General features: G+C 40.9%; 1 protein-coding gene across 1 annotated transcript; it reads right to left on the minus strand.

Moving 5' to 3' along the window:
* Nucleotides 1-574: 574 nt before the first annotated feature.
* Nucleotides 575-27,421, minus strand: NOM1 (nucleolar protein with MIF4G domain 1). The gene is made up of 11 exons (XM_049862593.1): nucleotides 26,358-27,421; nucleotides 24,599-24,723; nucleotides 22,606-22,801; nucleotides 16,979-17,302; nucleotides 11,568-11,678; nucleotides 10,597-10,761; nucleotides 9,712-9,833; nucleotides 7,693-7,825; nucleotides 6,789-6,920; nucleotides 4,494-4,603; nucleotides 575-4,171 (listed from the first exon to the last, which is right to left on the minus strand). Exons 1-11 carry the CDS (start codon nucleotides 27,318-27,320, stop codon nucleotides 3,997-3,999), a joined length of 2,556 nt encoding a protein of 851 aa, XP_049718550.1. The 5' UTR covers nucleotides 27,321-27,421; the 3' UTR covers nucleotides 575-3,996.
* Between the last annotated feature and the right edge of the window lie 569 nt (nucleotides 27,422-27,990).

The following is a 27,990-nucleotide window of genomic DNA, read 5'->3' on the forward strand; positions in this document are numbered from 1 at the left end:
TGCCGGCTGGACCTCTTTCTTCAGTACCATCAATTCTTGATCAGACGCTACCTCCTGAAATGGTTGAAGGTCGACAAATTCTTTTTGGTATAGTGACTCTGTGTATTCTTTCCACCTTCTTTTGATGTTTCCTGCATCATTCAATATTTTGCCCATAGAATCCTTGAGTATTGTAACCCAAGGCCTGAATTTTTTTCTTCAGATTGAGAAATGCCAAGTGTGTTATTCCGTTTTGGTTTTCTAACTCCAGGTCTTTGCACGAGCTGCCCTTTCAAATCTTGTTCAGCTGTTTTACTTAATTCTTCCACTTGCTTAGGCTAAGCTCTGAATTAGCTTTTAAAAACTCTATTTTGAAATAACTTTAAATTTATAGAAAAGATAAAAGAATACACTTCACCTGTGTCACTGATTCACCAACTGTTAGCATTTCGCCCCATTTGCTTTCTCTCTCTCTGGACAGATTATAGATAGATGGATACATACATATGGCTAAGGAGACTTCCCAAATATGGAAAGGTGCAGACTTACAGCAGCAAAGCTCTTTGTTCAAAATAAACATTCACTGGCACTCTGAACAAGATATATTTATTTACATATTTTAATACACTGAAAAATTACTAGCAATGCTTTTTAGTAATTCTATACATTAGCAGTTCTCACTCTGTACTGCCAGTCCACAAATTCATATATACACCAAGCACCTTGCAAAACTATTTTTCAAATGTAGGTATTATTGTAATAATTTTAAAAACCTAAGTTTTTAAAAACATTTCTGTGTTCACAGTAGCCTGTGGTCAAGACACTAAAAGTGTAATTACCATCATGTGAAAACCCATGATATTTTGTTGTTAAAAAGTGGTTTCATACTTAAAAAGTACATGGATTTATGAACTGCTATGAAATAAATGCCACTTAGGCACTGAATTAAATCACAAATGTGTTACATGGCAAAGAGAAAGATATTTTTGTTTTAATAATAAAAGACAATATAAAAATGGAACTTAGTTTATAGAAATTTACCTTTAGAATAAAAACCAGGTTGAATCGATCTACACCTCAAGCAAGGTTTACTGTACACGCTACAAAATGCAGTGAGACAGTATTAGTGCAGTAATTTTTTCCCTCATCTTACTGTTGCATCTGTAAGTAATTTCTATTTCAGTTATGTCAGTGATACTCAAATGTGCTCCACAGACCGGCTGCCACTCTGAACTGTTTGGTCTGTTAGGACGTAAGGAATTTGCATCAGAATGTAAATCAACTATGCTATTAAACATACTGTTTAGCTAAACTCACAATTTTTTTTTTTATCATAGCAAGACTTTCTCAAGGAAGGAAGCAGTATCTTTATTTGCATTTTGGCTCAAACTCCTTATCTCACTGGCACTTTGAGGAGAACTGATCTAGGTTACACCTTGATCACCACATGGCAACGAAGCTTTAAAACAACAGCTGCTTAGTAAAGCAAAGGCTTTCACCTAGTTTACTTCTCCCCGAATGCCTGCAGCCGTTTTGCTCTGTTGTCTAAATTCAGCACCCGCAAGAAAACACAGGGCTTTAATTTGGTCTTCGGTCAAATGAGGTTTTTTCTGAATGTAGTGAATAAGTATATGAAAGCCCAGAGAGTCTCTGTGTTGTTTTTGCAGTTGAGGAATACCTACACACACACACATATATATATAAAATCTTAACACAAATGATTTTTCATGTTCCTTGAAAATTAAAAAAAACTATTAGTTTAGGAACATGCACGAAGATACATTTGGTTTCTAAAAACAAACTGCTACACAGAATCATATTAAGATAATATTTGAAAGTATGTTACAAAAGGGGTGTTTTGAACAGGAACAACATAACCAAAGTAAGTACACGGCTTTCCTAGATGACCATTTCCAAGAGGACAACACTCTTGGGAATACAGTTTCTGGCATATGATTTCTAAACTACCACTCTATACTTAAATCTTAGTGACTTTTTTCGACAACTGAAGGTGACATTTAAATTAGGTTTGCAACGTTTGGAAGTGACCAGCAAATTCTAAGTGCTGGAAAAAAATACTTATTGATTTTGAATGTGTGGTAGATACTAGGTATACAAAGAAATTTTGTACTTCTTTACCAAATCACAGTACTTAGTAAGTGGGGTGTATGTTTGTTCTGCCTCACTAGATAAATGTTAATCTCTTGTAGGCAGTAATTGTTTTATTGTATTTACACCTCTGAGACCCTAGCACAGCAAGTAGTGCCCATTAAATGTCCAGTATCTATCTGGTGACTTCAAAGTTGTTCAAGACGGTACATTTACAATCTAGACTTGATGAGAACAGGTTTATAAAAATAGTTAAGAATATTCTTTACTGTGTAAAAATTTCAGTTGAGTAACAGTGAAAAATATCTATTGCACTGTATTGTACATAAGATGGTATCTGCAAGGCTTAAGCCAATTACTGACTTTTCAAAAATTTAACTGCATTCCAAATACTTAAAATTAAATATGAACCATCACATTTAATTGCATGGTTTTTGAACTTTTAATCAATGGAGAAGGATAAAATCAATTTCTTTATGATAACTGCACCCTCTAGTGGCCCATTTTACGTTTGTCTTTCATAGAGACAGTAGTCCCTCCTTATCTGTGGGGGGTATGTTCCAAGACCTCCCCCTGTGGATGCCTGAAACCGTGAATAGTACCAAACCCTACACATAGTATGTTCTGACCTATATATACATACCTATGATAAAGTTTAATTTATAAATTAGGCACAGTAAGAGATTAATAATAATAATAAAATACAATTATTTAACAACATACTGTAATAAAAAATACGTGAATGTGGCCCCCAGGCGAGATGGAGCGGGAAGGCAGGCAATTTCACCATGCTACTCATTTAACACTTTCAGACCGTGTCTGACCTCAGCCTACCATTCCCACTTCTGCCCCTGGAGGTGTACTGGCAGGCATCTGAGCCACATCAGTACGATCTGGCACCGCAGTGGATACTGTTGGAGCTGCCTAAAGAACAAGGAAGTCGGCCTGCACTACATTTGCGTGTTCAGAGCCATTCATAAGAGGGGACGCTTCCTGGAGGAGTACATGCACATATGGTTACTATTTCCTTTGTGGTACTGGGAAGGTCAGTTACTGGCATTCAGAAATATTCAGATAAAATGAGTTATTTTGTGCTTCATGGAACATGGGTCTGACATGGCCAGCCTGCATTAGTCACCTCCCTGGATGACATCTTTTATAAAGTGCTTGCCTCCATGAAAGCAGTTTGTGATACACTTCCTGGGCAATGGGACCGATACCGTGTTGTGATGTACTTCATGGGTCCAATATGGCCCACTTTCAATTGGCACAACATTTTTTCAAATACTAAAGAACTACCAACAATGATCCAGCATTCAAGCCATTAGTGAAAAAGCATAGCACCACACACAAAAAAAAAAAAAAGAAAAAAATTCTTTAAAGGGTTAAAAAAATTAGACACATATACTAGAGAACATTCTGTCCAGCCTGTCTGTCCTCGCCCCCCTTCGCTTCTCCTGTCACTCACACTCACACACACACAGAGACACCTCCCCCCCCCCCCCAGGTGCGGTCAAATCAATTCTGACTCATGAGGACCCCATGTGTGTCAGGGTATAATGTCCTCCACAGGCTTAACAATGGCTAATTTTTTTCCAGGTGTAGATAGCGAGGTCTTTCTTCCAAGGCACCTCTGGACAGACTCCAACCTCCAAATTTTCAGTTCGCAGCTGACCACTTAACCATTTGCACCACCCAGAGACCCTTTCTATGCAGTTGTTTGAAAATAGTTTAAAACACAAACACAATATAACTTTGGATAAAAAAATTATCGTATCTTAAAACACAATAGACCATGATACAGCTCCACTAAACTTTTATACACAGAAAGCAGAGTAACAGGCCTCTGGAGTGCAAAAAGGCCGTTTTACAGTCAAATGACGATCACCTTCCACTCCTGTCCCCGGGTTACATTCTTAGGGAGGACTTTCCCTGTAAAGATCTGGTTGCAAGGTCAGCTCTTTCTCTCAGTAGGTTGGCTTCCTCAGCACTTCTGTGGATCTGTACATTCTTCATTAAGAAGTGGCTAATAAAAAGTTTCAAACCTTCCCGTAACATTCCCAACTTTGGGTTGTCAGATACTCTGAAATGAATGGTATAAACATGTGTCAGTGACAAACCAGCTTCTCATTTCTAAATTCTAGGTATCTTGAATGGTCAGATATAATCTACTTTCTTTTAAAAACAGAATTCTCAATGATGAACTGAAGACATTCTATTTGTTACAAATTATTAGTTTTATGTTCCTCAATTCTAATGCATATTAACTTAAAATTAAACTGAAAATTGAAAATGAAGGTTTATTAATCTATACATAAAGTGTACAACAGCCTTGCTTCTGTAAATCAACATAAACTAATTTCTCTTCATCTCTTTTCCACGTATCTTATCAGTTAGGAACATACCTTGCAAAAATTAAACAGAGGTCTTCAACTTCTGTTTCCATTAACAGCATATATAACACCTGCCGTAAAAAGTGGACTCTGGGTTTGTCCAACTCACTGAATTCAACTACCTAATACAGTAAGGATGGAGGGAAAAATACAGTTACATTAATTTTGTCAATTTTTCTAATCATTTCTAAATGTAGTTAATTTGAGTAAAAAATTAATCCCCCCTCTCCAGATTTGAAAGGCTATTTCTAGTTTTTAAAAAATGCACAGTTGTTGGTAAGGATGTGGAGCTGTGGGAACTCTTACACACCACTGGTAACCAAAACCCATCACCGCTGAAGTTAACTCTGACTCATGGCCACCCTAGAGGACAGGATACAACTGCCCCACAGGGTTTCCAAGGCTGCAGTCACATCTTTCTCCCATACCAGCTGGTGGGTGTGAACTGCCTGCCTTTCAGTTAGCAGCTGAGTGCTTAACCCCTGTACCACCAGGGTTCCCTGAGACTACTGGTAGGAGTACAGATTGGTATATCCACTTTGGAGAGCAAGTGGCAGTGTTAAGTTTATAGAGGTAAACTTATGAATCAGGAGTTTCATTTCTAGAATTGAAACATATTATCTTCATCTCCTACAGACTATTCCCTCATTAAAACTATATATATCTCCCCTAGAAAACTACAAAAAAAGTACAATTAAAAAATTTATCAATATGATAAATGAATGGCTATATAAACTGTATGTAAAGGAATACTGCACAGCAATTATAAAAGCAAAGAATAAAATTACATATATCAATATGGATAAATTACAAATTAAGTTGAATAAAAAAATTGCATAAGGATACTAATAGTATGTGGCAGTGTAATATAATCCACATAAAACTTAAAAACATGCAAAACAGTATCAAGTACTTTTGTAGATACATAATACAAGTATAAAAACAAAACCAAATTCAACAGTGGTTCCCTCTGGCAAGAGAGAAAGGCAAGGGCCAGGGTGCTCACAAGCAAGCTCCAACTACATCTTCAAAGTTATATTACCTAAAAGGGAGCTTCGACTGCGTCTTTAATTTTGTATTAAAAGTTCTAGGTATGAAATACCAAGCAGGAGTTTCTGTTGCTGAGGGAAACATCATGTATTATTCCATACTGAACTCAATATTTGAGTGAATGAAGGCAAGGTTTGGTCCAGCAAGAGAGTATTTTCCATGTTTCTACGATGCTTTCCTCATACTGTTTTAAACTAGTTTACTTTTCAGGTTATAGTATAACGTTCAACATCCTCATTTTCAAGTACAGTGGCCAAAATCCAACATCATACACCAAAAGAAACTTAAAGTGATTTTGAATAAATGCTCTGACAAATGGCATAAAGGGACATCAAAAAAACAAAAAACCTCTATATGGGAAACCCTGGTGGCACAGCGGTTAAGTATTACGGCTGCTAACCAAGAGGTCAGCAGTTCAAACGCACCAGGTGCACCTTTGGAACTCTATGGGGCAGTTCTACTCTGTCCTACAGGGTCGCTGAGTCGGAGTCGACTCGTCGGCAGTGGGTTTGGTTGTTTTGGTATTCTATCTATGTGAAGTTGTAGTTAGTCTGACCTGCAGATCAGGAAGAAGGTACAGGAGGGGCAGAGGGTCAATTCCACCAAATCAACTCTTTTTTTCAGTTATCTTTGATCCTCAGGTTCTCTAAAAGCAGAAGTTTTTTTATGACCCTCAAATCCCAGTGGTCCTAATCATCTAAGCCTTATCAGCCCATCTAAAATTCAGTCTTCTATGACTAAGTTTCAATATCCACTCAACATAAACATCAGCGTATCTGTATTTCAATGGTTCTGAGGTGACACAGAAGTTCTACAATATGATGGGATGGGGGAAGGGGGACCGCCTATTAATTTAAAGTATCTTATAGGAAAATGAGAAAAATGAAGACTTGGTACGACACCTCTACAAGGGGACCAATTCCTATTTTACTCCACCTTTCTCCTAATTTTATAGTGACAAATACATGACTTTATAACCAGGACTGGCACATTTCATCTCAAATCCTGAAACAGAAACGTTTACCTAGATTAATCAACGGGCGAAACAAACAAACAAACCTGTAAATGTGTCCTAATTTACTAGGTAAACTTACACTGTATGTTAATTTGGCTATTTTCTAAGATGGCTATGATAATGAAAAACACTTTTCAGGTAAATCAGAATCGAAGGAAATGCAATTTTTTGAGAAAAGAACAAATCCAGGCATTTATACTACCATTTCCATTGTTTTTAGTAATTCCATACATTACACAAACCTTTAAAATGGAAAGTGGAAGCGACTTTGTCCTCAATAAGTGGGCCACAAGATGAAATAAGTTAGAGAAATTAGTAGCTGGCAAATTTTCTAAATCCCGAAATTTGTCCCATATGCTGAATTGGAAAGTCATCTAACAGAAGAGATGAAAAGATGAAAGTAAGTTAAAATGCAACATAATTAGAGTATATTACTAAGAATATAATCTAATGGTATTTAGACTTCTTATACAATATGTGCTGAGTAATTCACTTATTTTCATATTTTAACAATCAAGACTTTCAGGAAAAACTACACTTTCCTACAGATGCCAAAAAACCCACTGCCAATGAGTCAATTCCGACTCATGGCGACCCCAGAGGACAGAGCAGTACTGCCCCGTGAGGTTTCCAAGGCGCAGCTGGTGGATTACAACTGCTGACTTTTTGGTTAGCAGCCCCACACTTAGCCACTGCATCACCATGGCTCCTTCCTATACATCGTTTGTAATGTCCTCACAACAGTTTGTGTTGCAGTTTTTCCCCTCAAATCAGCAGATACTAAAAATAAATGCTTTAAAAGCATGTGTGGATAGTTACAACAGAAACAAACGGTGCAGTGTACAATCAGGAGGGGAGCTCTAGGTAAGCTGGCTGTGAAACGGACTTCATCTGTAAGCAAGCAGACCTTCTGGATGCACAGTGGGCCCCGCCACTCTCCGCTCTTTGCACCCACCTACTATCCTCACGCAGGACAGTCGCTACACAATCGATAGCCCATGTGATTCTGCCCACTGGACGCAGCTTTGTGGACTGGGTGGACGCCTGACGTGGGGAACTGATTTTAGGTGGGGTGAACCAGACAGAATGTTTAGAAAAAACAGCTAGAGCACACACAACTGGTAGCCTTCTCACTAAACAACTTACCTGAAATCGCCTTTCATATTCACAAAACTTGCTAGCCAAAAATGCATAAAAAGGATTGTATGTCTTCTCTTGAAGGCAGCAATCCACGAGAACGTGAACTACTTCTCTCTCCTGCTGGTCCTTAAGGCCAAGTCTAGGAAACAGAAGTAGCAATAACTAAACAAGCCATTCAGCTTCCCAGCTTAATTTCCAGGAGACACATTCCTGTTGGGCACAGTTCGGTTAAACGAGAGGTGGGGGCACTGAGAGACATGAGCTACAGGCATAGCCCTGTTCCTAACTTCTCTGAGCCTCAATTTTTCTAAAATGTGGCAAAATGTGGGAGGGGCTGGACAAGACGATTTGAGTTCTGCTCCAGCTACAAGTCTATAATTAGTGTCAGGCTGAGAGAGGACAGTGCCCTTAAAGTCAGCTTCTTGCTGTAAAAAAAAAAACTATTCTCCATGAAAAAAATTAAAGTACAACTTACACATAGTACAATTCATCCTTTTTTAGTGCACAGTTCTGTGCTTCTGACAAATGTTTTCTGTCCCTCTAGTTTTGCCTTAGCAAGAACATCATATAAACAGAACCATCAAGTATACAGCCATTTGAGTCTAGCTTCTTTCACTTGGCATAATGAGTCGTCCATTTCGCTGCAGGTACCAGCAGCTGAGTATCCCACCGTATGGATATACACAGTTTACCCTTTGCCCAGCTGAGGGACATCTGGGTGGTTCTCAGTTTTCTGTGATTATGAACAACTGACTTTTGAAGTAACAAAGCGGAATGCTGTTGCAACTGCTGTTTCTATACAAAGGCAGAAATTTTGAAATCTTAGGAGGAAAGAAATATTAGCTATTGCCAAAATTGCAAAAGAAACAAAACAAAAAACTTCACAAACAAAAAAACTGACCGAAATTATACATTATTTGAGCTAAGGCTATCTAGGCAACTAAAACGAGTAACTTATTTTTGGTTGCATTTATATTAATTCATGTTGATCAGAAGTTCACATTAGCAGCTACATAGTTTTGATGAATAAAAATGGAAAAAAATTACTGCTTAATAAACACAGTTTGGTAAACAAAAACTTTCAAAACATGAATTCAACTGGGAGAAAAATAAGAAAAGGAATTCTTTATGTACAAAGGATGAGCTAAGACCCTCTGACCTAGAGAACACGGGCCGGGGGGGAGGTACAAAAAACCTGAGTGAATTCCAACTCATAGCGACCCTACAGGACAGAGCAGAACTGCCTCATGGGGTTTCCAAGGAGCACTTGGTGGATTCGAACTGCCAGCCTTTTGGTTAGCAGGCGTAGCTCTTAACCACCACACCACCAGGGTTTCCAGAGAACATGAAGCCTCTTTAAATCAAACACCTTCCAGAAACAAAGTATCATTAGGAAACAGAGATATGCTAAACAAAACAGTGAGGCCAGAGAGAGGCAAAGAAAGGTTAGGGTTTTTGACTTCAACGGGGTAAGGTACTTATCTAGAAAGTAAAACCCAATTACCAGAATCCTAAAATTAACCGTGTTTTTGTCTTCTGTATTTCATTCTAAGTTTGAAGAAAATAAATAAAAATGAATAATAGATTTAATTGCTTAGAAGTAGTATTTCTACAGGCTCCACAGCCATTTTTTAAATTTTACTACAACTAATTACAGAAACTGTACCACAAAGTTTTTAATTAAGAAGTAATTAGAAGTACAACATTAAGATGTACTTATTTCCAAGCAATTCATGACAACCAACAGCAACTAGGAATTATCAGCTGGTTTATCTAACACTTTTGATCAAAATTCTCAAACCCTATATATTATCTAATATGCTAATCAGGACTCACTAGAGGCAAATTAGAAGGAAAAGATTATTAATCCACCAAGGTTCAAACAGGGTGAGACAGGCAGGTCAGGGGAAAAGCCCTCCGAAGTTGCACCTGACATTTCATTTAATCAAATAAAACTAAAAAATCAAATGGACTTACTTCTTTTACATCTAATTAACAGGCTAAAATATTCACACAAACGCTTACTTTAGAAGCTTTTCAAATGCATCCAGAAAGTCTTCACTGGTCATTATTGCACAGAATATGTTTCTCCGGACATCGGTGTTCATTCTCTGCTTGCGGGCAAGGTCTAGTATCTTTGAACTAACCTGAAAAAAGGAACAATTAAAGCGTGGATTACACGTATGTTTCAGTGAGATTTGTTTCTTGAGAAATACGATGCCGTGCTTTGGTTCGGTGTAGTTTCTAAAAAATGTATTTTTGTGCAGCTTGACTTAATATAATTGTAAATCAATACTAAGTATTTTTGGTCAACCTCTCACAAATAGAGGAAAAACCGCAAAAGACAAAGAAAGTCACTGGGTAAGAAAGACACGTGATCTAGGAAACTTCTTACTAGCGGTATGATCTCAGTCAGTTATAAGCAACGATGCAATAAAATACAACTAAGTGGGTATAATCAGAGGAGCCTGAAACACAAGACGACTCACCGTAATGGGATACTCTGGATGGGATCCTGGACAGAAACAGGACATGAGGTAAAAAGTAAGGGAATCTGAATAAAGTATGGACTTTAATTCTTAACAATAAGCTACAAAGAAGGGCAAAGAACTATAACAATCTGAAATCCAAGGCAAATGGAACAGAACCTCATCTTCTGGTTTTAAGCTTCAAAAACTGGTATCTGCAAAATGATTATCACATGTTCCCATCATCCAATTAATCTTAAAAAAAAATAAACAACAGACATTATATTACAGAATAACAGCAATTTCTATCAGGTCTTCAAATACCTGTATGTCTGTACATTTCAGGAAATCATTTCACAGGTAACAGGGCAGGTATGCTAGGGAAAGCAATACACTAGACAGTAAGAGAGACACAGAAAAGTAACATAAGGAAGCACCGTACCGTCCCTGCAAACCGCTTCTGCTGGATCTTATCACTGCTGTCAATCATTGGGGCTCCGCTCCACGATGACCCTATAATCCACCAGCGACCAACCTGCTCTGCATTCAGGACACTCTCCCAGGAGACTCGAAGCCGAGTTTCTGTCCCTGAGCCAAGACTGCGCACCTGATGAAAAGAAACAAAGCTCTAGTGGCAATGTTTCTAATCTGCTCCTATCTTGTACTACCATTATGCTTAAGCTTGTTTGGTTTTAGGAATAGCATTTTTGGTGCATGAATACGTCTGACAAAAAATCACAGACAACTGTGATAGTTCAATCTGTTTGGAATAATGCCAAATGCAAAGGAGAACATACATTATTTCGTGTTTGAGGTTGTATGATAACGCACACGGTTCTATCACCCTAAAACAGCACTTTCTTTGGAAAGTTGTTATACTAGAGAGAGTTAACTGAGCTGCTTCAGACTCAGGGGCAAAATAGTGTGAGTTCTGTCTGGCAGGCAGGTAAACAGCTTGGTTTTGCCCAAGTTAAGGGCAGTTTAAGACTGGGGATGACACACTTAACCCTGCGGGTGAGATCAGCGGGTCTCAACCCTGGGTGTACATTAGAAACACCTGAGGGGCCATTCTAATGATGGGTCTAAAGCCGGCCCCTGGCTGCGGCATTTACGAAAAGCTACCAGATGATTCTACCGTGCAACCAGAGCTCAGGACCACGGAGTACACGTGTGGGATGCGTGACAACAGGAATTCCTCCCAACACAGACAGTAGGTCCCACAGGAAGAGCACCGGAGACTACTCAAAAGGCCTCCAGAGCAGAAACATTAAAAGTTTCCATTTGATATCTTTAGAACCCTTATTAACGAACATCACAAGATGCCTGATTCTTAGATCCTGATCTTTTTGATTTGGATTACGGGTTCATGTTGACATGGATGCTCAGAACAAATGAGAATTAGAAGTTATTTACCAAAGCTCTTTGTAACTTCCTCAGTTTCTCTACAGGCTCTGGATCATAGCCTGGAATTTTACGCATGTCGTTATTCTTCAGTGCCAACATGGTCTCTAGCATGAACCGAATCTTATAAAAAACAAAAAAATTAGAAAATTATTTCAAATATTCTAAACAACTAATTATTCAAGTTGGTGAGAAATATATCACACTTTACGCATGTGATCATCATTGCTCATTAATACAAAAATTAGAGATGGTCTTTAGGCCACAGACGGCGCAGGACCCGGCGGTGCTTTGTTCTGTTTGTGTGGGGCCGTTACGAGTTGGAACACACTCCCTGGCACCTAACAACAACGTTTACAGAAGCATGCTGGTAGGTCTTTTCTCCCACGGAGCAGCAGGTGGGTTTGATCTGCCGACCTTTCTGCTAGCAGCCAAATGCTTCACCACTGTGCCACTGCGGCTCCTTTTAGGTAAGACAGCCTGTATTAGTTTTAACATCTTATTCAGGCCTATAAAATATATCGAACCATAAATTTGTCATCACTGACCTTAACTGGGACCTTGATACTACACAGATATTTTTACTTTCTCTTTCCCAGTTTCCACATACCGCTAGCCTTTTTATAGCTTCTCTCCCTCCGCTCATCGTCTAGTCACCAAATCGGAAAACTCAGTTGTACCTGCACGCATCACTTATGCCATCTGTTTTCTGGATTCCATCCTCTCCTCTCCCTACATTCTCAACCTCCTCCCCACTACTGGCCTTTTTATTTTGAAATAATGTCTGACTTATGGAAAAGTTACAAGAGCAGTACAAGGAATTCCCACACATCTTTCACTGAGAGCCCTTAACTGTTAACTTGTTATTGAAATACAATTCACACACGATACAATTCATCCATTTAAAGTGTACGATTCAGTGGCTTTTAGTGTACTCATTACCACAACCAATTTTAGATCTTGCATTGCCCAAAAAAGAAATTCCAGGCTCCCCACTTCCCCCCAACTCCTCCAGCCCTGTTGTTGTTAGGTGCCGCTGAGTCAGTTCCGACTCCGAGCAACCCCGTGTGACAGAGCAGAGCTGCCCCACAGGGTTTCTAGGCTGCAGTCTTCACAGGAGCAGAGCGCCAGGTCTCTCTCCTGCAGAGCTGCTGGGTGGGTTTGAACCACCACTTCCTGTCTCTGTAGACTTTTTTATTTTTTAAGTCATCACTGAAGTATAACTTACTGCTCTCATCTTAAAACCAGTCCTTCCACTCTACCATCCCTCTTCTCCATTCCTCCAACACTCTCTCCTTTTCTTCAGAAACCTGTAATACTTCAATGTCGTTAGGTTGTTAGGTGCCGTTGAGTTGGTTCTAACTCACAGCAACCCTATGTACAACAGAATGAAACACTGCCTGGTCCTGACCAGCCTCACAGTCGTTCTGCTTGAGCCCACTGCTGCGACCACTGCGTCCGTCCACCTTGTTGAGGGTCTTCCTCTTTTTCGCCTACCCTCTACCAAGCATGATGTCCTTCTCCAGGGACTGGGCCCTCCTAATAACACGTCCAAAGTGTGTGAGACACAGTCTTGCCATCCTTGCTTCTAAGGAGCAGTCTGGATGTACTTCTTCCAAGACAGATTTGTTCATTCTTCTGGCAGTCCATGGTATATTCGATATTCTTTATCAACACCGTAATTCAAAGGCATCAACTCTTATTCAGTCTTCCTTATTCATTATCCAGCTTTCACAAGCATATGAGGTGACTGAAAACACCATGGCTTGGGTCAGGCACAACTCAGTCCTCAAAGTGACGTCCTTGCTTTTCAACACTTTAAGAGGTCTTTTGCAGATTTGCCAAATGCAATATGTCCTCTAATTTCTTGACTGCTGTTTCCACAGGCATTGATTGTGGAACCAAATAAAATGAAATCCTTGACAACTCCAATTTTGTCTCCATTTATCATGACGTCGCTTATTGGTCCAGTTGTAAAGGTCTTTATGTTGAGATGCAAACCATACTGAAGGCTGTAGTCTCTGATCTTCATCAGTAAGCACTTCAACTTCTCTTCAATTTCAGCAAGCAAGGTGTGTCACCTGCATAATGCAGGTTGTTCATGAGTCTTCCTCAAATTCTGATGCCATGTTCTCCTTTATATAGTCCAGCTTCTTGGATTATTTGCTCAGGATACAGACTAAGTACAGTGAAAGGATACAACCCTGATGCGCACGTTTCCTGACTTTAAACCATGCAGTATCCCCTTGTTCTGTTTGAACCACTGATTCTTTGTCTATGTACAGGTTCCCCATGAGCACAATTACATATTCTGAATTCCCACTCTTTGCAATGTTATCCGTAATTTGTTATGATCCACACAGTTGAATGCCTTTGTATAGTCAATAAGACACAGATAAACATCTTTCTGATATTCTCTGCTTTCAGCCAAGAAACATCTGACATCAGCAATGATATTCTACTTTCCATGTCCTCTTCTGAATCCAGCTTGAATTTCTAGCAGTTCCCTGCTGATATACTGCTGCAATTGTTTTCGAATTATCTTCAGTAAACTTTCACTTGCAGGTGATATTAATGATACTGTTCAATAATTTCCGCATTTCATTGGACCACCTTTCTTTGGAATAGGCATAAATATGGATCTCTTCCAGTGGGTTGGCTTCCAAATTTCTTGGCATAGACAACTGTCTTCCAAATTTCTTGGCATAGACAAGTGAAGACCTCCAGTACCGCATCTGTTTGTTGAAATATCTAAATTGGCATTCCATCAATTCCTAAAAAAAAAAAAAATCAATTCCTGGAGCCTTGTTTTTCGCCAATGCCTTCCATGCAGCTTGGATCTTCCTTCAGTACCATTGGTTCTTGATCATATACTACCTCCTGAAATGGTTAAATGTTGATCAGTTCTTTCTGATATAGTGCGTCAATATTTTCCCCATAGAAACCTTCAATATTGCAACTCAAGGCTTGAATTTTTCTTCAGTTCAGCTTGAGAAACATCAAGTGTGTTCTTTCCTTTTGGTTTTCTAGCTCCAGATCTTTGCATACTTCATTATAAGACTTCAGTTTGTCTTCTCAAGCTGGCCTTTGAAATCTTCTGATCAGCTCTTTTACTTCATCATTTCTTCTGTTCACTTAAGCTACTCGACATTCAAGAACAAGTTTCAGTCTCTTCTGACACCCGTTTTAGTCTTTTCCTTCTTTCCTTTCTTTTTAATGACCTTTCGCTTTCTTCATGTATGTCGTCGTTGATGTCATTCCACAACTTGTCTGGTCTTCGGTCATTAGTGTTCAATGCATCAAATCTATTCTTGAGATGGTCTGTAAATTCAGGTGGGGTATACTCAAAGTTGTATTTTGGCTCTTGTAGACTTGATCTAAGTTTCTTCAGCTTCAACTTGAACTTGCATGGGCCGCAGTAGGCCCCTGGCCTCGTTCTGATCAATGATATTGAGCTTCTCCATTGTCTCTTTCAGTAGATGTAGTTGATTTGACTCCTGTGTATTCCATTTGGCAATTTCCATGTGTATCGTCACTTTTTATGTTGTTGAAAAAAGGTATCCGCAATGAAGAAGTCATTGGTCTTGCAAAATTCTATAATGAGATCTCTGGCATCGTTTCTGTCACCAAGGCCGTGTTTTCCAACTCCTAATCATACTTCTTCATTTCCGACCTTCACATTCCAATCACCAGTAATTATCAATGCATCTTGATTGCAGTTTTGATCAATTTCAGACTGTAAAAGTTTGGCATAAGTGGTTGGTGTGTAAATTTGAGTAATAGTTGTATTAACTGGCCTTCCTTGTAGGCGTATGGATATTATCCTAACACTGACAGCATTATACTTCAGGATAGATCTTGAAATGTTCTTTTTGATGGCAAATGCTACACTATTCCTCTTTAATTTTTCATAGCAGACCACGTGACTGCCCAATTCAAAATGGCCAATACCAGTTCATTTCAGCTTACTAATGCCTAGGATATCAATCTTTATGTGGTCCATTTCATTTTTGATGACTTCCCATTCTCCTAGATTCATACTTTGTACATTCCACATTCTAATGGATGTCTGCAGCTGTTTCTTCTCATTTTGAGGCATGCCACCTCAAAAACTGAAAGTCTCAAAAACTTTACTCTTATTATTCCACTTAAATATAACCATCAATAATTAACTCTATTATAACTTAATCCAAAATTAAAACTTTAGTCTTTATCCTGCTTGACCTCTTAACATTCAACACAGAGAACAAATTCTTCTCGAAACACCCTCAATTCCTGACTCCTGTGACTCACCTGACTGCCTTTCATGCTCACTTGCCAGTTCTTCCTCCTTTCAGGAGTAAGATGCTGAAACTCTTTAATCTTAAGGGTCTCTTCACTTCTTGCTGTGCAGTAGACAATGTACTGACTTCCAAAGCTTCAAGGACCATTTATATGATACCAACTTTTAAATCTCTTAGCCCACACCTTTCTTCTCATCTCAGTATCTAACCCAAGTACTTTAATTTCAATGTTTTAAAAACTGGGCTGTCTTCTGTTTCAAAATTGCTTCTCCGGCATTTGCTACCTATATAGATGGTACCACCATTCACCTGCCTGCTCACGCTAGAAACCTGGGGGGTGATCCCTGACTCCTCCTTTCCTTCGTCCCTCACCCCATATTCAATCTACACCAAGTCAGGTCAATTCTAACTCTAAAACCACATCCACGGCTACTGTGCTAACATGAGCCACGGTCTCTTCCCCGGGCTCCTGGGACAGCATCTCCCAACCCTGACTACGTACAATCTCTATACTGCAGTCCAAGGAACCATTAAAATGAAAATGTGAACACACAATTTGCCTGCTTCACATGCCCCTGGGATAAAATCCCAAGTCTTTGCAATGGTTTAGAGCGCCACTTATAAGGAGAAGAGAACTTCTGCCTATTCTCTGGCCTCGTTATCCTCCAGACTCTTCATACAATTCTTTCTTACTTGAAGGACTTCTCATGCGCTGTTCCATGCCTCTCAATCGTCATAAGAACAAATGAGACAGGAACTATTATCAGCCTGTGTTTTACAGATGAGGAAACTTGGCTTGGCAGAGTCAGATTATGCTGCTGCCATGTGGCAGGGCCAGAAGTCTGACCCAGACCTTGTGACACCTGGGCCCCATGCACTTCCTCTGTAAGCATTTTTTGAACTGATGAATGTTAAATAAATCAATTCTTAAATTCACAAATTATTTACTTGAGTTCTTAGTAAAGGAACCAGGGTCTTCCACATACTAGTGATAAAGCCATAAAACTAGATGAAGCAGAAGATAACAGAAAACATGAGAAAATTAAATACAATATTTACCCCCAAATACTTATGTTTAAGTTCTGGTCAGCGCGTGAGCATTTAGGCACTTATGAAGCAGGCCAAGTGACGCAGCCGTACCCTGGTCTGGTCCTGAAACCTGCCACCTGCTCCGCTGGCTTTCTTCTGAGCTTCAGCGATCAGTTCCTTCAGCGATAAGGCATCCTCTTTTCTCAGTGAAAAGCCCACAGTTTTCAGCATTAATAGAATCAACTCAATGTCTTTTTCTGTGAAAGTTACAATGAGTTTTTTCAAAATATCAAAGATGAGGAGAGGCTGTACCACGTGGAAGTTGTATAAATGGGCAAGAATGGAAAAAAGGTTATCGCATTCCTTCCCTTCACTTCCGTTTTTATATACATCATCAAACTTCCTCACCACAGCCTCCAAAAAGTGAGCACCGACCTGAAAAAAGGATTAAAATAAATAAATAAAAACAGATAATTAAGTTTAAGTTATTTGGAGAGCTCCTTCTTCCCCCTAGTACGTACTTAACGCCTTATACGTGATGAGAGAACACTGACTAGTAAATGACAACATAAAGTGATTTGCCACAGTGTTCAGATCTCTAACTGCAGGCGTACCTCTTTTTTTTTTTTTTAATCAACAAGGTATTACTTTTTGGTCAGTAGCCATTCTGTTCCTTAGAAAAATAAAATTGCTGAAAGTTTTTTTAAAAACATGGTTGTATTTCTAAAAATGTTCTACTAACCAACAAAACTCATTTCTCAAAGGACTATTTTCAGGTTTTTATTCTTAGCTAATTTTTTACAAAGAAGCAATAGAACTGATACAGAAAGTAAAAACCCCAACCAAAACACATTATCAAGCAATAACAAACCTACCAATATATTTAATAATGACTGTAAAGGACACAAATGCAATAGGTGACATGGTCCCTACTTTCAAAGGCTAAAATTCTTGTTGTGCAGGAAATAACGCAGATACGTACGTGATGATATGCTGGCCCCTACAGCAGTGAAGGACGAATACGCTGCTCTCCAGGACTCAACAAATAAACAAGAAGTTACATTTTAGGGAATAGCATGTGACCCAGGAACTACACCTTGTTTGCTTAAAGCTACTGGAAGTGACTCAAGTTTCTTTTTATCATTCTGATGAACTTCTATTCCAAATCCCATAGTGTTCTTTGGAATGAGAAAGACTGGATTTGAATTCTGGTTTACCCACTTGCCCCAATCTGTGTGGTATAAGCAAATTACTGAACCTCTCTCAGTTCTTCACTTTCTGTAGAACTGGGATAATGAAACTGGAAGGCAGAAATGGTGGCTATCATTTTGTTGTTATCACTATCACATCGCCATTTTCTTTCAAATCTCAGCTCAAGTTGAGAGACTGGAAGAACAGAACGGCAGCACGGACACAATGGTGATAGGAAGTATGTCAACAGCCTAGCTGAGAAATGGTCATCTGAGATACAGTAGCTGTGCAGGATCAGGACAGAAAAGAATGATCACAAGAGTGACTGTGACAGTCGGAGGCTGAGGTGAACATGGATGTGAAAGGTTCAATGCCCTGATTCCCACGTTTTTGTCTGGGTAATGGGGTAGATGACAGTGCTTGTAACTGGAGCAGGAGATACCCGAGGAAGAGCAGATTAGTTGAGGCGGGGGGCACAAAATCTATGTAAGACTTACTAAGCTTGGACTGTGGGACTCCGGGTGGGATTGGTCATAGATGTTTAAGTGATAATTAAAATCGTGGGGAAGATGAGGCCAATGAGAAAAGTTACAGTGTTACATTCATTGCTAGACTGTACAGACCAAATGCCAGAAGTAATTAACATCACTGAATTGTGTATTTAAAATCAGTTACAATGGCAACTTTTTTGTTATATATATAATAAACTAAAAAAATATTAACAATATAAAACACACAAAGCAAAACAAAACACAAACGCTAGAAGCCAGAGAAAGGCACTACACTGGCCGGAGAGAAGAGACTTCACGTAGGCTATCTCTGATAAACTGCCTACATTTTTAGTTTTTAAAGACTTATAAATTCCCAATTCAAGTCCCTTTACTAAAGATAAAACTGAATAATATACTCTCCTAAAATGTTTTTTTTTAGGTTTGAATTAATACAACATTATGTTAAAATATCATTTAAAAAGAGAAATTAGAATTATATAGACATAAAAAAAATTCAGGCACAAAATATACTCAGGTATGTTTTCAATCACAAGATTTAGTTACATCAAAATTTGTAAAAACTTACAAATTTTAATTCCATTTAGTGTCTTCAAAATATAATTTAGAACGTTTAAAAATATGAAAATTCATGTTGCTACATATTTAACAATAAAGTTATTTAAGCATCTATATTAATTCTGATACGGGGATTTTTTAAAGCCAAAATCTGCATATACCTGATTTTTGATTCTTAAATGACTTTTAGAAGCAATTCAGCAGCTGACACAACGGTCTTTAGAACAGTTTTTTCTTCTCTGAATTCCTGTGAGGATGTTTTTCTCATTATAGAATGAAAGTAGTTTAATGGCACCAGTATCCCGAGGGCTCATCACAGTTTGGCAGACGTTTTAGTGGATGTCATTAGCTAAAGTACTATAATGACTTCCCCTTGGAACAAGTAATTTCGGTTGCTCTTCATGCTATTAGTGAAGGTACAAATGAGAAGCAGGACCAATAATCTCATGTTTTCAAATCAAGTAAATTCCTGGTATGTTGTGAGTGGCCAGGGTCTATGGCTTTTACTGTAATTAACTGAAATGCTGTCTATACTGAAATCATTTTGATGGTTAAATCTGTTCAAAGTACAGCAGTGTGACTGAGGGGGATCGGAGGAGCATACTGAGAAAGTCATATAATGGCACTGAATTACGGCAGTCAAAGGGCACTAAGAATGACGTTCAGTGATTTCATTACACTTCGTAATGGAAAAGAAAAGGGACTTATAGCATTCATAAGTAAAATGAGTACAGTTCTTAGATATTAAAAAAAAATTTTTTTTTTTTTCAAAAAGAGTGATTCCCAAAATAGTTGGTGTGGATTTTTCACAATAGAGATGACTTATGTGGTTGAGAAGAGACACCTCCTGCCCAGGAGACTCAGGGCCAATGCTACTCTCTCTTCTTTCTCCACTTCTAACACCTGGTAGGTGCTAAGGTCTCCATTTTTCAAAAGATGTCCATTATGTTAACTACTGCTGGATAAGGAAAAATGTAGTTAAGTAGGCTATCTAGGACTGGCAATAAAACCAGCAATAAAAGCCAGCTAGGAAAAAGTGGAATAGCAGAACTTCAACATGAACATTTCCTTTCATAATTTAAATAAGTTAATGATTATTAACCTTTAATAAGCACTGGCTAAGGGACAGGTTTGGAAACCCTGGTGGCACAGTGGTTAAGTGCTACGGCTGCTAACCAAAGGGTCGGCGGTTAAAATCCGCCAGGCGCTCCTTGGAAACTCTATGGGGCAGTTCTACTCTATCCTACAGGGTTGCTGAGTCGGAATCGACTCCATGGCACTGGGTTTTTTTTTTTGGTTTTTAGGGGACAGGTGGCGCCCTGGTGACGCAGTAGTTAAGAGCTCAGCTGCAAACCAAAAGGTCAGCAGTTCAAATCCACCAGCCGCTCCCTGGAATCCTATGGGGCAGTTCTACTCTGTCCTGTAGGGTTGTTACGAGTCAGAATTGACTCGATGGCGAGGGGTCTGGTTTTTGTTTTTGCTTTTTTTTTAAATGGACCAGGTACTTTTCTAAGCTTAGTATGTGTAATAACTCCTTAAACTTAACAACTCTACAGATGAAGAAACTGAGGCACAGAGAGATTACCCAGGTTCACACAGCTAGTAAGCAGCAGAGCCCTGTTCTATCCTCAGGCAGAGCTCTTCACCACCACACTGCACTGCTTTCATGTTTCTAATAACATGCAGGGTGATTCGCTGTGCCAAGTTTGCCCATTTTAAAGCAAGACTTTGACAGTCTCACTCAACGAGATTCCAAATAATTTTTAAGACTATGATTAAAAGCAAGTAACGTACGAGTGATATTAACTTGAACAGCACTGTGGCAGAAGCACGCTGGCTTTGGAGCTAGGGAAACAAATTCTAGTTTGCCTTTAACAAGCCTTGTGATCTCGGGGTTACCACATAACTGCTCAGTGGCTTTGTCTGCTGCATTTGCAAAGTGAGGTTAAACAGGTATTTGTCCTACTTATCTCACTGGGAAATTGTGAGGGTCAGATGTAACAAACACAAGTGCATGAACTTCCATCAGCAAGTCAGACTTTTAGGGATGCTCTGCTGCCTTGGAGGAGGCCTGGTCACGCAGTGGTTGAGCTATGGCTGCTAACCAAAATGTTGGCAGTTCAAATCTACCAGGCACTCCTTGGAAACCCTATGGGGCAGTTCTATTCTGTCCTACAGGGTTGCTATGAGTCTGAATTGACTCGACTGCAATGGTTTTTTTTTCTCCCTACTTTGGACTATTCTTAGGAATATCAAAAATATTAAATATGAGAAGACAAAGAATAATTGGAAAAATTAAGCCTTATTAACCTACCTTAGTATAAACTCCTTCAGTCAGATTTCTTTTAACATAATTGAAATGAGCTACATTTGGGGAACTGGAATACTGAGTGTGTTATACCATCGTAAGAGAATGGGGCCGTAAAAGGTGGGTATCTGTGGGACCAGCGTCTTCACCATGAAGTGTTCCCTGACTTTAAGCTATCTGAGGGTCACTGAGCAAGGACGAAGGATACAAGAATAGGTGACACACACGTATTAAGTACGTATTAGGTACCAGCTAAGGAGCCCTGGTGGTGCAGTGGTTAAAGTGTTTGGCTGCTAACCAAAAGGTGGGTATTTTGAACCCGCCAGCCCCTCCACAGGAGAAGGACGTGGCAGTCTGCTTCTGTACAGATTAACAGCCTTGGAAACCCTACGGAGGCAGTTCTGCTCCATCCTAGAGGGTCATTATGAGACGGAACTGACTCCACAGCAGTGGGTTTGGTTTTTTGGTACCAGCCAGATGCTTCATACGTGTTGTCTAATTTAATCCTGACAAAGCCCCACAAGGTAGCTACTGCCGCCCCACTTTACAGATGAGGAAACTGGCACAGAAAGGGTATGTGACCTACCTGGAAGGAACCAGGCAACTTCAAGTTTCTTTCTTATATCTCTTTAATACCCAATTTCACCTAACATTCTGGTGGCCTTCCAACTGATTAAAAATAATGAATAACCCAATACAAATACCTCAGTAGCAAATCCATGGAAATGACTATTATTTGAACATCTGAAATAAGTCAATTTTAAAGTAGGGAATATAAAGAACATGAAGGCCAGTCCAAGGTGTCAGTCCAGAAAAAATAAACTAATACATAAAAACACATTAAAATGTACAGGAGAAAAAAACAAAGTCGGCCAAAATCAAATATTTATTGAATGCTGTTTAGAATTATGGAAACCCTGGTAGCGTAGCGGTTAAGTGCAATGGCTGCTAGCCAGGAGGTCAGCAGTTAGAATCTACCAGGCGCTCCATGGAAACTCTATGGGGCAGTTCTACTCTGTTCTACAGGGTTGCTATGAGTTGGAATCAACTCGACGGCAGTGGGTTTGGCTTTTTTGGGGGTTTAGAATTACATAATATAGAAAAGTTACACAATATCAAGAAACTGGAGAGAATGGTGGGTGGGAAATCAGTGAGAAAAATACAAAGCATACCTCGATTCCTACTGTGTGATGAAGAATGCTAACTAAAAGAACATGCTCCATCATCAGCCGGGTGGGCATGGCCACGTCAGTAACACACGCACTCATGAGGACACCTGTTAGAGTGTCATTCATATCTTTCCTACTGTTAGCCATATACAGTTCCTCCAGCTGTCCACTTATAGAGGCCATGTTTGGTTCACTCAGCCTGTATAGGATTGTAATTACAAACAGCAAAAATGTTTACAATTAATTATTTTCAATGAAATTAAAAAAAAAAAAGCAAAGACTTATCAACGCTATCAGTACACCCTTTTTTATGTGGTTTTGAGCCATAAACAATTCTTATCTTGCCTTAATAACCTAGCATACACAGACCATGACCACACAACACTCTGGAACCTTGAAAGAGTGTAACTGCTGGGGATGAGGCCGCGATGAATCCTACACAGGACTCTCTTTAAGGCCACAATGAGAATATTCCACTGTGCATCCTGATCTAATGTCCCCACGTAGAGGCAGGGAACCATCCTTAGATAGTATTTGTTGGTTGGAAAAAGTGCCACTCTTCCATTTTTTTAGACAGCATAAAAATCCTTAGTTTCTAACACTGAGAAAAGGTTGCTCCATCTTAATGGGTGGGGCGGGAAAGAGTACATACGCACATGGAGGATTGTTCACCCAAATGAACACTGAAATGGCATATTAGGTCAACTTCCAAGATGTTCTGGTTTTATTTTAAAAAGAAAACAAACAGCGTGCCCTATGGGGAAGGGGGAGGTACGGCTACAAAGGGACAGCATGAGGGAGCCCTGTAGTGCTGAAAGCGTTCTGCATCTTGAGTGTGACGGTGGTTACGTGACTCTACACATGCAAAAACCGCACAGAAACACACACACGAACGAGTGCAAAATGAACACACCTAAAACTGATGAAATCTCAGTCAACTCTGTGGATTGTACCTATGTCAATTTCCTGTTTGGTTTTTTTTTTAATTTCAATTAAAAAAATTTTTTAAAAATGGTAATTATGCAACATGTTACCTTCAAGGGAAATTGGGTGAAGAGTACACAGAACCTCCCAGTATGCTTTTTGCAACTTTTTGTGAATCTATAATTATTTCAAAACAAAAAGTTACACAAAAAGAAAATAATAAAATAATACAGCAATACATGTTAAAAATCTGGCAAAACTAAGATATGTTGTTAGAAGTCAGGACAGTGGTTACCTGAGTGACTGTGAATTGGGGCAGGAGGGTGGCTTCTGAGGTGAGAGCAGTGAGAAAGAACTGGAGAAGGGACATCAGCAGGTGAGAGACTTTAACTACTTTTTCAAACACAGAGAGCAACAGAGGAGGGATAACTAATAAAAGCCCCACCTACATGGTTTCTGGAGCCCCGGTGGTGCAGTGGTTAAGAGCTCAGCTGCTAGCCAAAAAAAAGGTTGGCAGTTCAAATCCACTAGCCGCTCCGTGGAAACCCTATGGGGCAGCTCTATGCTCTCCTATAGGGCCACTGTGAGTCGGAATCCACTTGACGACAACGGGTTTTGTTTTGGGTTTACAAGACTTCTAATCAACTTTGTTTTATTCTTAAATTGAGTAACAAAAACAAACAAACAAAAAAACCCAGGTATGAGGTATGAGCAGGGGGTGGGGGAAGTGGTGAAAGACCAAGTGCCTGGTAGGGCTGACAAACACAGATCTGCAGTAAAGGAGCCTGTCAACCGCTTGACCCCATTCTTTTGTGACTGACATGCTTCTCCTCAGAATGACAACGTAAGCACCTAAATTGCTTTCAAACTCTGAAGAGATTCAAAGTGCCAAAAAGTTGTGTGCCATTTTCTTAACCAGGCATTGGGTCTGGCAGCATAAGAATAGAAAAGATCCAATCAACTAGTACAATTCCAGCCTCCATTATTTATTTTAATTTCTCGGACAGTTTCTGTATTTTGAGAAAACAATCGACCTCTTTGAGCAATGCTATATAACAATTCTGCAAGTTACCTGTTAACTAGGCCTTTTACTTGTTTCTTTAACCGCTCCAGTTCCTCCTTTTTCTGAGCGTCCACTTTTTCCTCAGCTCGCCTCACAGGAGGTGGAATATATTTCTGACCACTTTCACAAAGGCTCTGGTTAAAAGGACAGAAATACACGACAAAATAATCTACATTACATAAATCCCATTTTTTTTTCCTTGTTAAATGCACATTTAAATTCTAAATTCCGAGAAGCGGAAGAATTTATTACTGACCGTTGCTATTTATTAAACATCAGATATTTACTGAGTGTTTATTTCAGTCCTGCATAAGCCTTCTCATTGTTCATGTTACTGCCAATACATTTATCATCTTGTTTTCCCCTCTGTACACCTGTTTGTACAACTCTGGTATCTGTCTTATAGTCCACAATGCCTTTTGCCCAGGCTTAATTTGCTGCAGGCCTGGCAGCATCCTAAGGACTTAAACTGAATTTATCACCAGTTTTGGAGGGAAAGTATCCTAAGATAGTTTCATACTTGTTCAAAACCGGTATCTAAATTTATATGATAAAATCAGAATCAATCCACTGCCCGCTATTTTCCTAGATGGTATCAACTGGGTGGTTACAAATCATTCTCACTGACCAGCACTGCCTGGCATGTAAAAGACAGGCCTTGAGGAGACAAACATTCAGAAGGCATGATTCTTGCTGTTAGGATCTTAAACTTGTTTGGAGAAAACACATTTATGTAAGTAGAAAATGAAACAGCTGCTACTCTCAGGACACCCATTACTTCAGATTGTACGTCAGTTGTATCTCAACAAGGCATTAAAGAAAACTTAGAACAGTAAAAAAATCACATTATAAAAGAACATAGGAAGGGCCCACAGTGTGCTAGAGATTAAGACACCAGGGATGGCGATGAAAGGCAGTTCACATACTTAAGACGGGAAAGGATTCCCAGAGATGTTTGACATTAACAGATAAACAGAAAATACAGCCAGTGAGAAAAGAAGGAAAGGCTTGCAGTCAGAAGGAATGATATATTTAGGGGCAGAACGTGGAACTACGGGATGTGGAGGAATTGCAAGCCATTCCACATGGCTGTCTTCAAGGTGGACACCAGGGAACGCTTAATGTTTAAACAAGAAAGGTGCCAGACCACAAAGGCCTTCATTGCTACGTCGTGGATTCTGAACTGCATCTTAACTAGGAGAAACTTTATCCAAGAGAATGTTACAGGTTAGCTGTTGCAAGAAATGTCACTCTGGTAGGAGCTGGACAGGAAAAGAGCTAGAGGGGAGGCAGAGGCAAGTCACGGGGTGCTGCAGCTGTCCTAGGGATGCAGAAAAAAGGCTAAACAAAGCACTGGAGGTAGGAATGTGGTGTGTGGACACAGGAAGACGGAGTCAAAAGTCTGGCTTGAAGAACTGAGACAGTGACTAGAGAATGAAGCAGACGTCACCTTGGAACATCACATGGAACTGCCAATTAAGCCCGTGGGATAACCGGGTCTCTAGAGATGTTCTCCCCCCTTTATACTGTGAAATTTAAAAACGTAAAAGTAGAAGAGAAAAACAAACCCGATTTAGCCAACACTCAGCTCAATTAGGAGTTCCTGCTAACTGAAAGGTTGGCAGTTCCAGTCCACCCAGAGCTACCTCAGAAGAAAGGCCTGGTGATCTACTGCCAAAAAATCAGCTACTGAAAACTCTCTGAAGCCCCGGTCTACCCTGACAGACGAGGTCCTCAGGAGCCGCCCGGTCCCACGCCAACACTGTACCTCATCTGTTGCTTCACCGTCCTCTGAAGAACCTTCACTTTCTTCCTCTTCTGCAAAATGAACCCTTTTTTTCCTTCCCCCCCCCTTCTCCTGCGCGCCCCTGTCTGCTGCCGCTTCCTCTTCTACACGCTCCTCCTCACTCTGCGCTCCCTCTTCGCCCTCTTCCTCTCCTTCCTCAACAGCGTCCTCCTCTTCGTTTCCTTCCTCAGTGTCGCTCTCGGGATCCCTTTCGGGCAGCGGCTGCCCAGCCTCCTCCTCCTCCTCACTGCTGCTCTCGTAGAAGCCACTGCCGTTCCCAGGTTCCAGGGCTCCCAGGATATAGCCCAGCCCATCGCGAGCGAAGCTCAGCGGCACAGAGCCAGAGCTGCCGTCGCCCTTCTTCTTACGCTTGTTCAAGCCCAGGCGGCGCTCCAGCTTCCGGATCTCTCGGTCCTCTTCCTCGTTGGCCGCCAGCAGCGCCCGTTTCCGAGCCGCGGCGGTGGCGGGCGAGGACGGGGTGGCCTCCCCCGGGGGCCCCCTCGGACCGGCTCGGGCCTTGGGGGCGCCGACCTTCACCTGGGGCGGTCGCAGCTTCTTGGGAGGAGGCCGGGCCCGGCTTGCGGTCGGGGGGGCCCGGCTCGCGGTCGGGGGGACGCTCTCCTCCTGCTTTTCCGGCTGGGGGCCAGTCGATTCTCGGGCCCCGCCGCGGCTTCCTGGGCCCGGACTCTGGGCAGGGCCCGCAGTCCACCGGAACCGGCGCGCTTTCCTCAGGTGTCGCTTCTCCCTCTTCAGCGCCCTGCGGCTGTTCCTCCGCCCCGGGCGGGAGCCTGACGGCCCGCCGCGACCCTCGGCTCGGGACCCCGGCGGCGGCCCCTCACAGGTGGCCCGCACGAACTCCTCCACCGCCAGCGTTAGCCGCTTCAGGGGCCCCTGCCCACCTCCGCCACGGCCGCCGAGCGGCCCGCGCCCGCTCTTGCGCTTCATGGGGGTCTAGCGCGCCCGGCACCCACCCGGGCCCGGCCCTACCACTCACACGTGCACGCCGCCATCTTCCGGGGCCCGTGTTGCCATCCGCTTCCGGCCGGGGCGAGGCGCCGAGTGGGGAAGGGCGCTGTCGAGCGAGGTGCGGGGGTGTGCTGGACACTGCGCCACCTGCTGGCGGGAGGGCGGCAGGGCCCCCAGCCTCTGTGTGATTGCCGCCGCGTGGGACAGGGGAGCAAGTTGTGCCAGTTAAAAAAAAAATGTTAATTTCATAAGACGGACAAAAATACACTCTCATTTAAAACGTTTTAAAAAAATCAGATCACGGCAATGGGACCTCTTAACAACATACTCCAAAAGTAACCATACCTATGGGTATGGGGTGAATCTTTTCAGCCCTTTTTGAGTTTACGTGCCTCCGTGTATACCCATCGGAAAAATTAATGTTGTTTTGTGTGTGTATTTTACATGAGAAATATCCTAGCAAGCTTACTATTCTGTAACTTGCTTTTTTCACCCAACCTCAGGCCTTAGAGATCACTCCATGGTACATTCTAATGACTTCTACCATGTGTCTGTTAGTCCTACTGTGGGGGCTTGACTGTTGCTATGATACTGGCAGCTTTGCCACCTGTGTTTCAAATACCAGCAGGGCCACCGTTGGTGGACAGAT

Source organism: Elephas maximus, chromosome 20, assembly GCF_024166365.1.
Source record: "Elephas maximus indicus isolate mEleMax1 chromosome 20, mEleMax1 primary haplotype, whole genome shotgun sequence".
Taxonomy (NCBI): Eukaryota; Metazoa; Chordata; class Mammalia; order Proboscidea; family Elephantidae; genus Elephas; species Elephas maximus.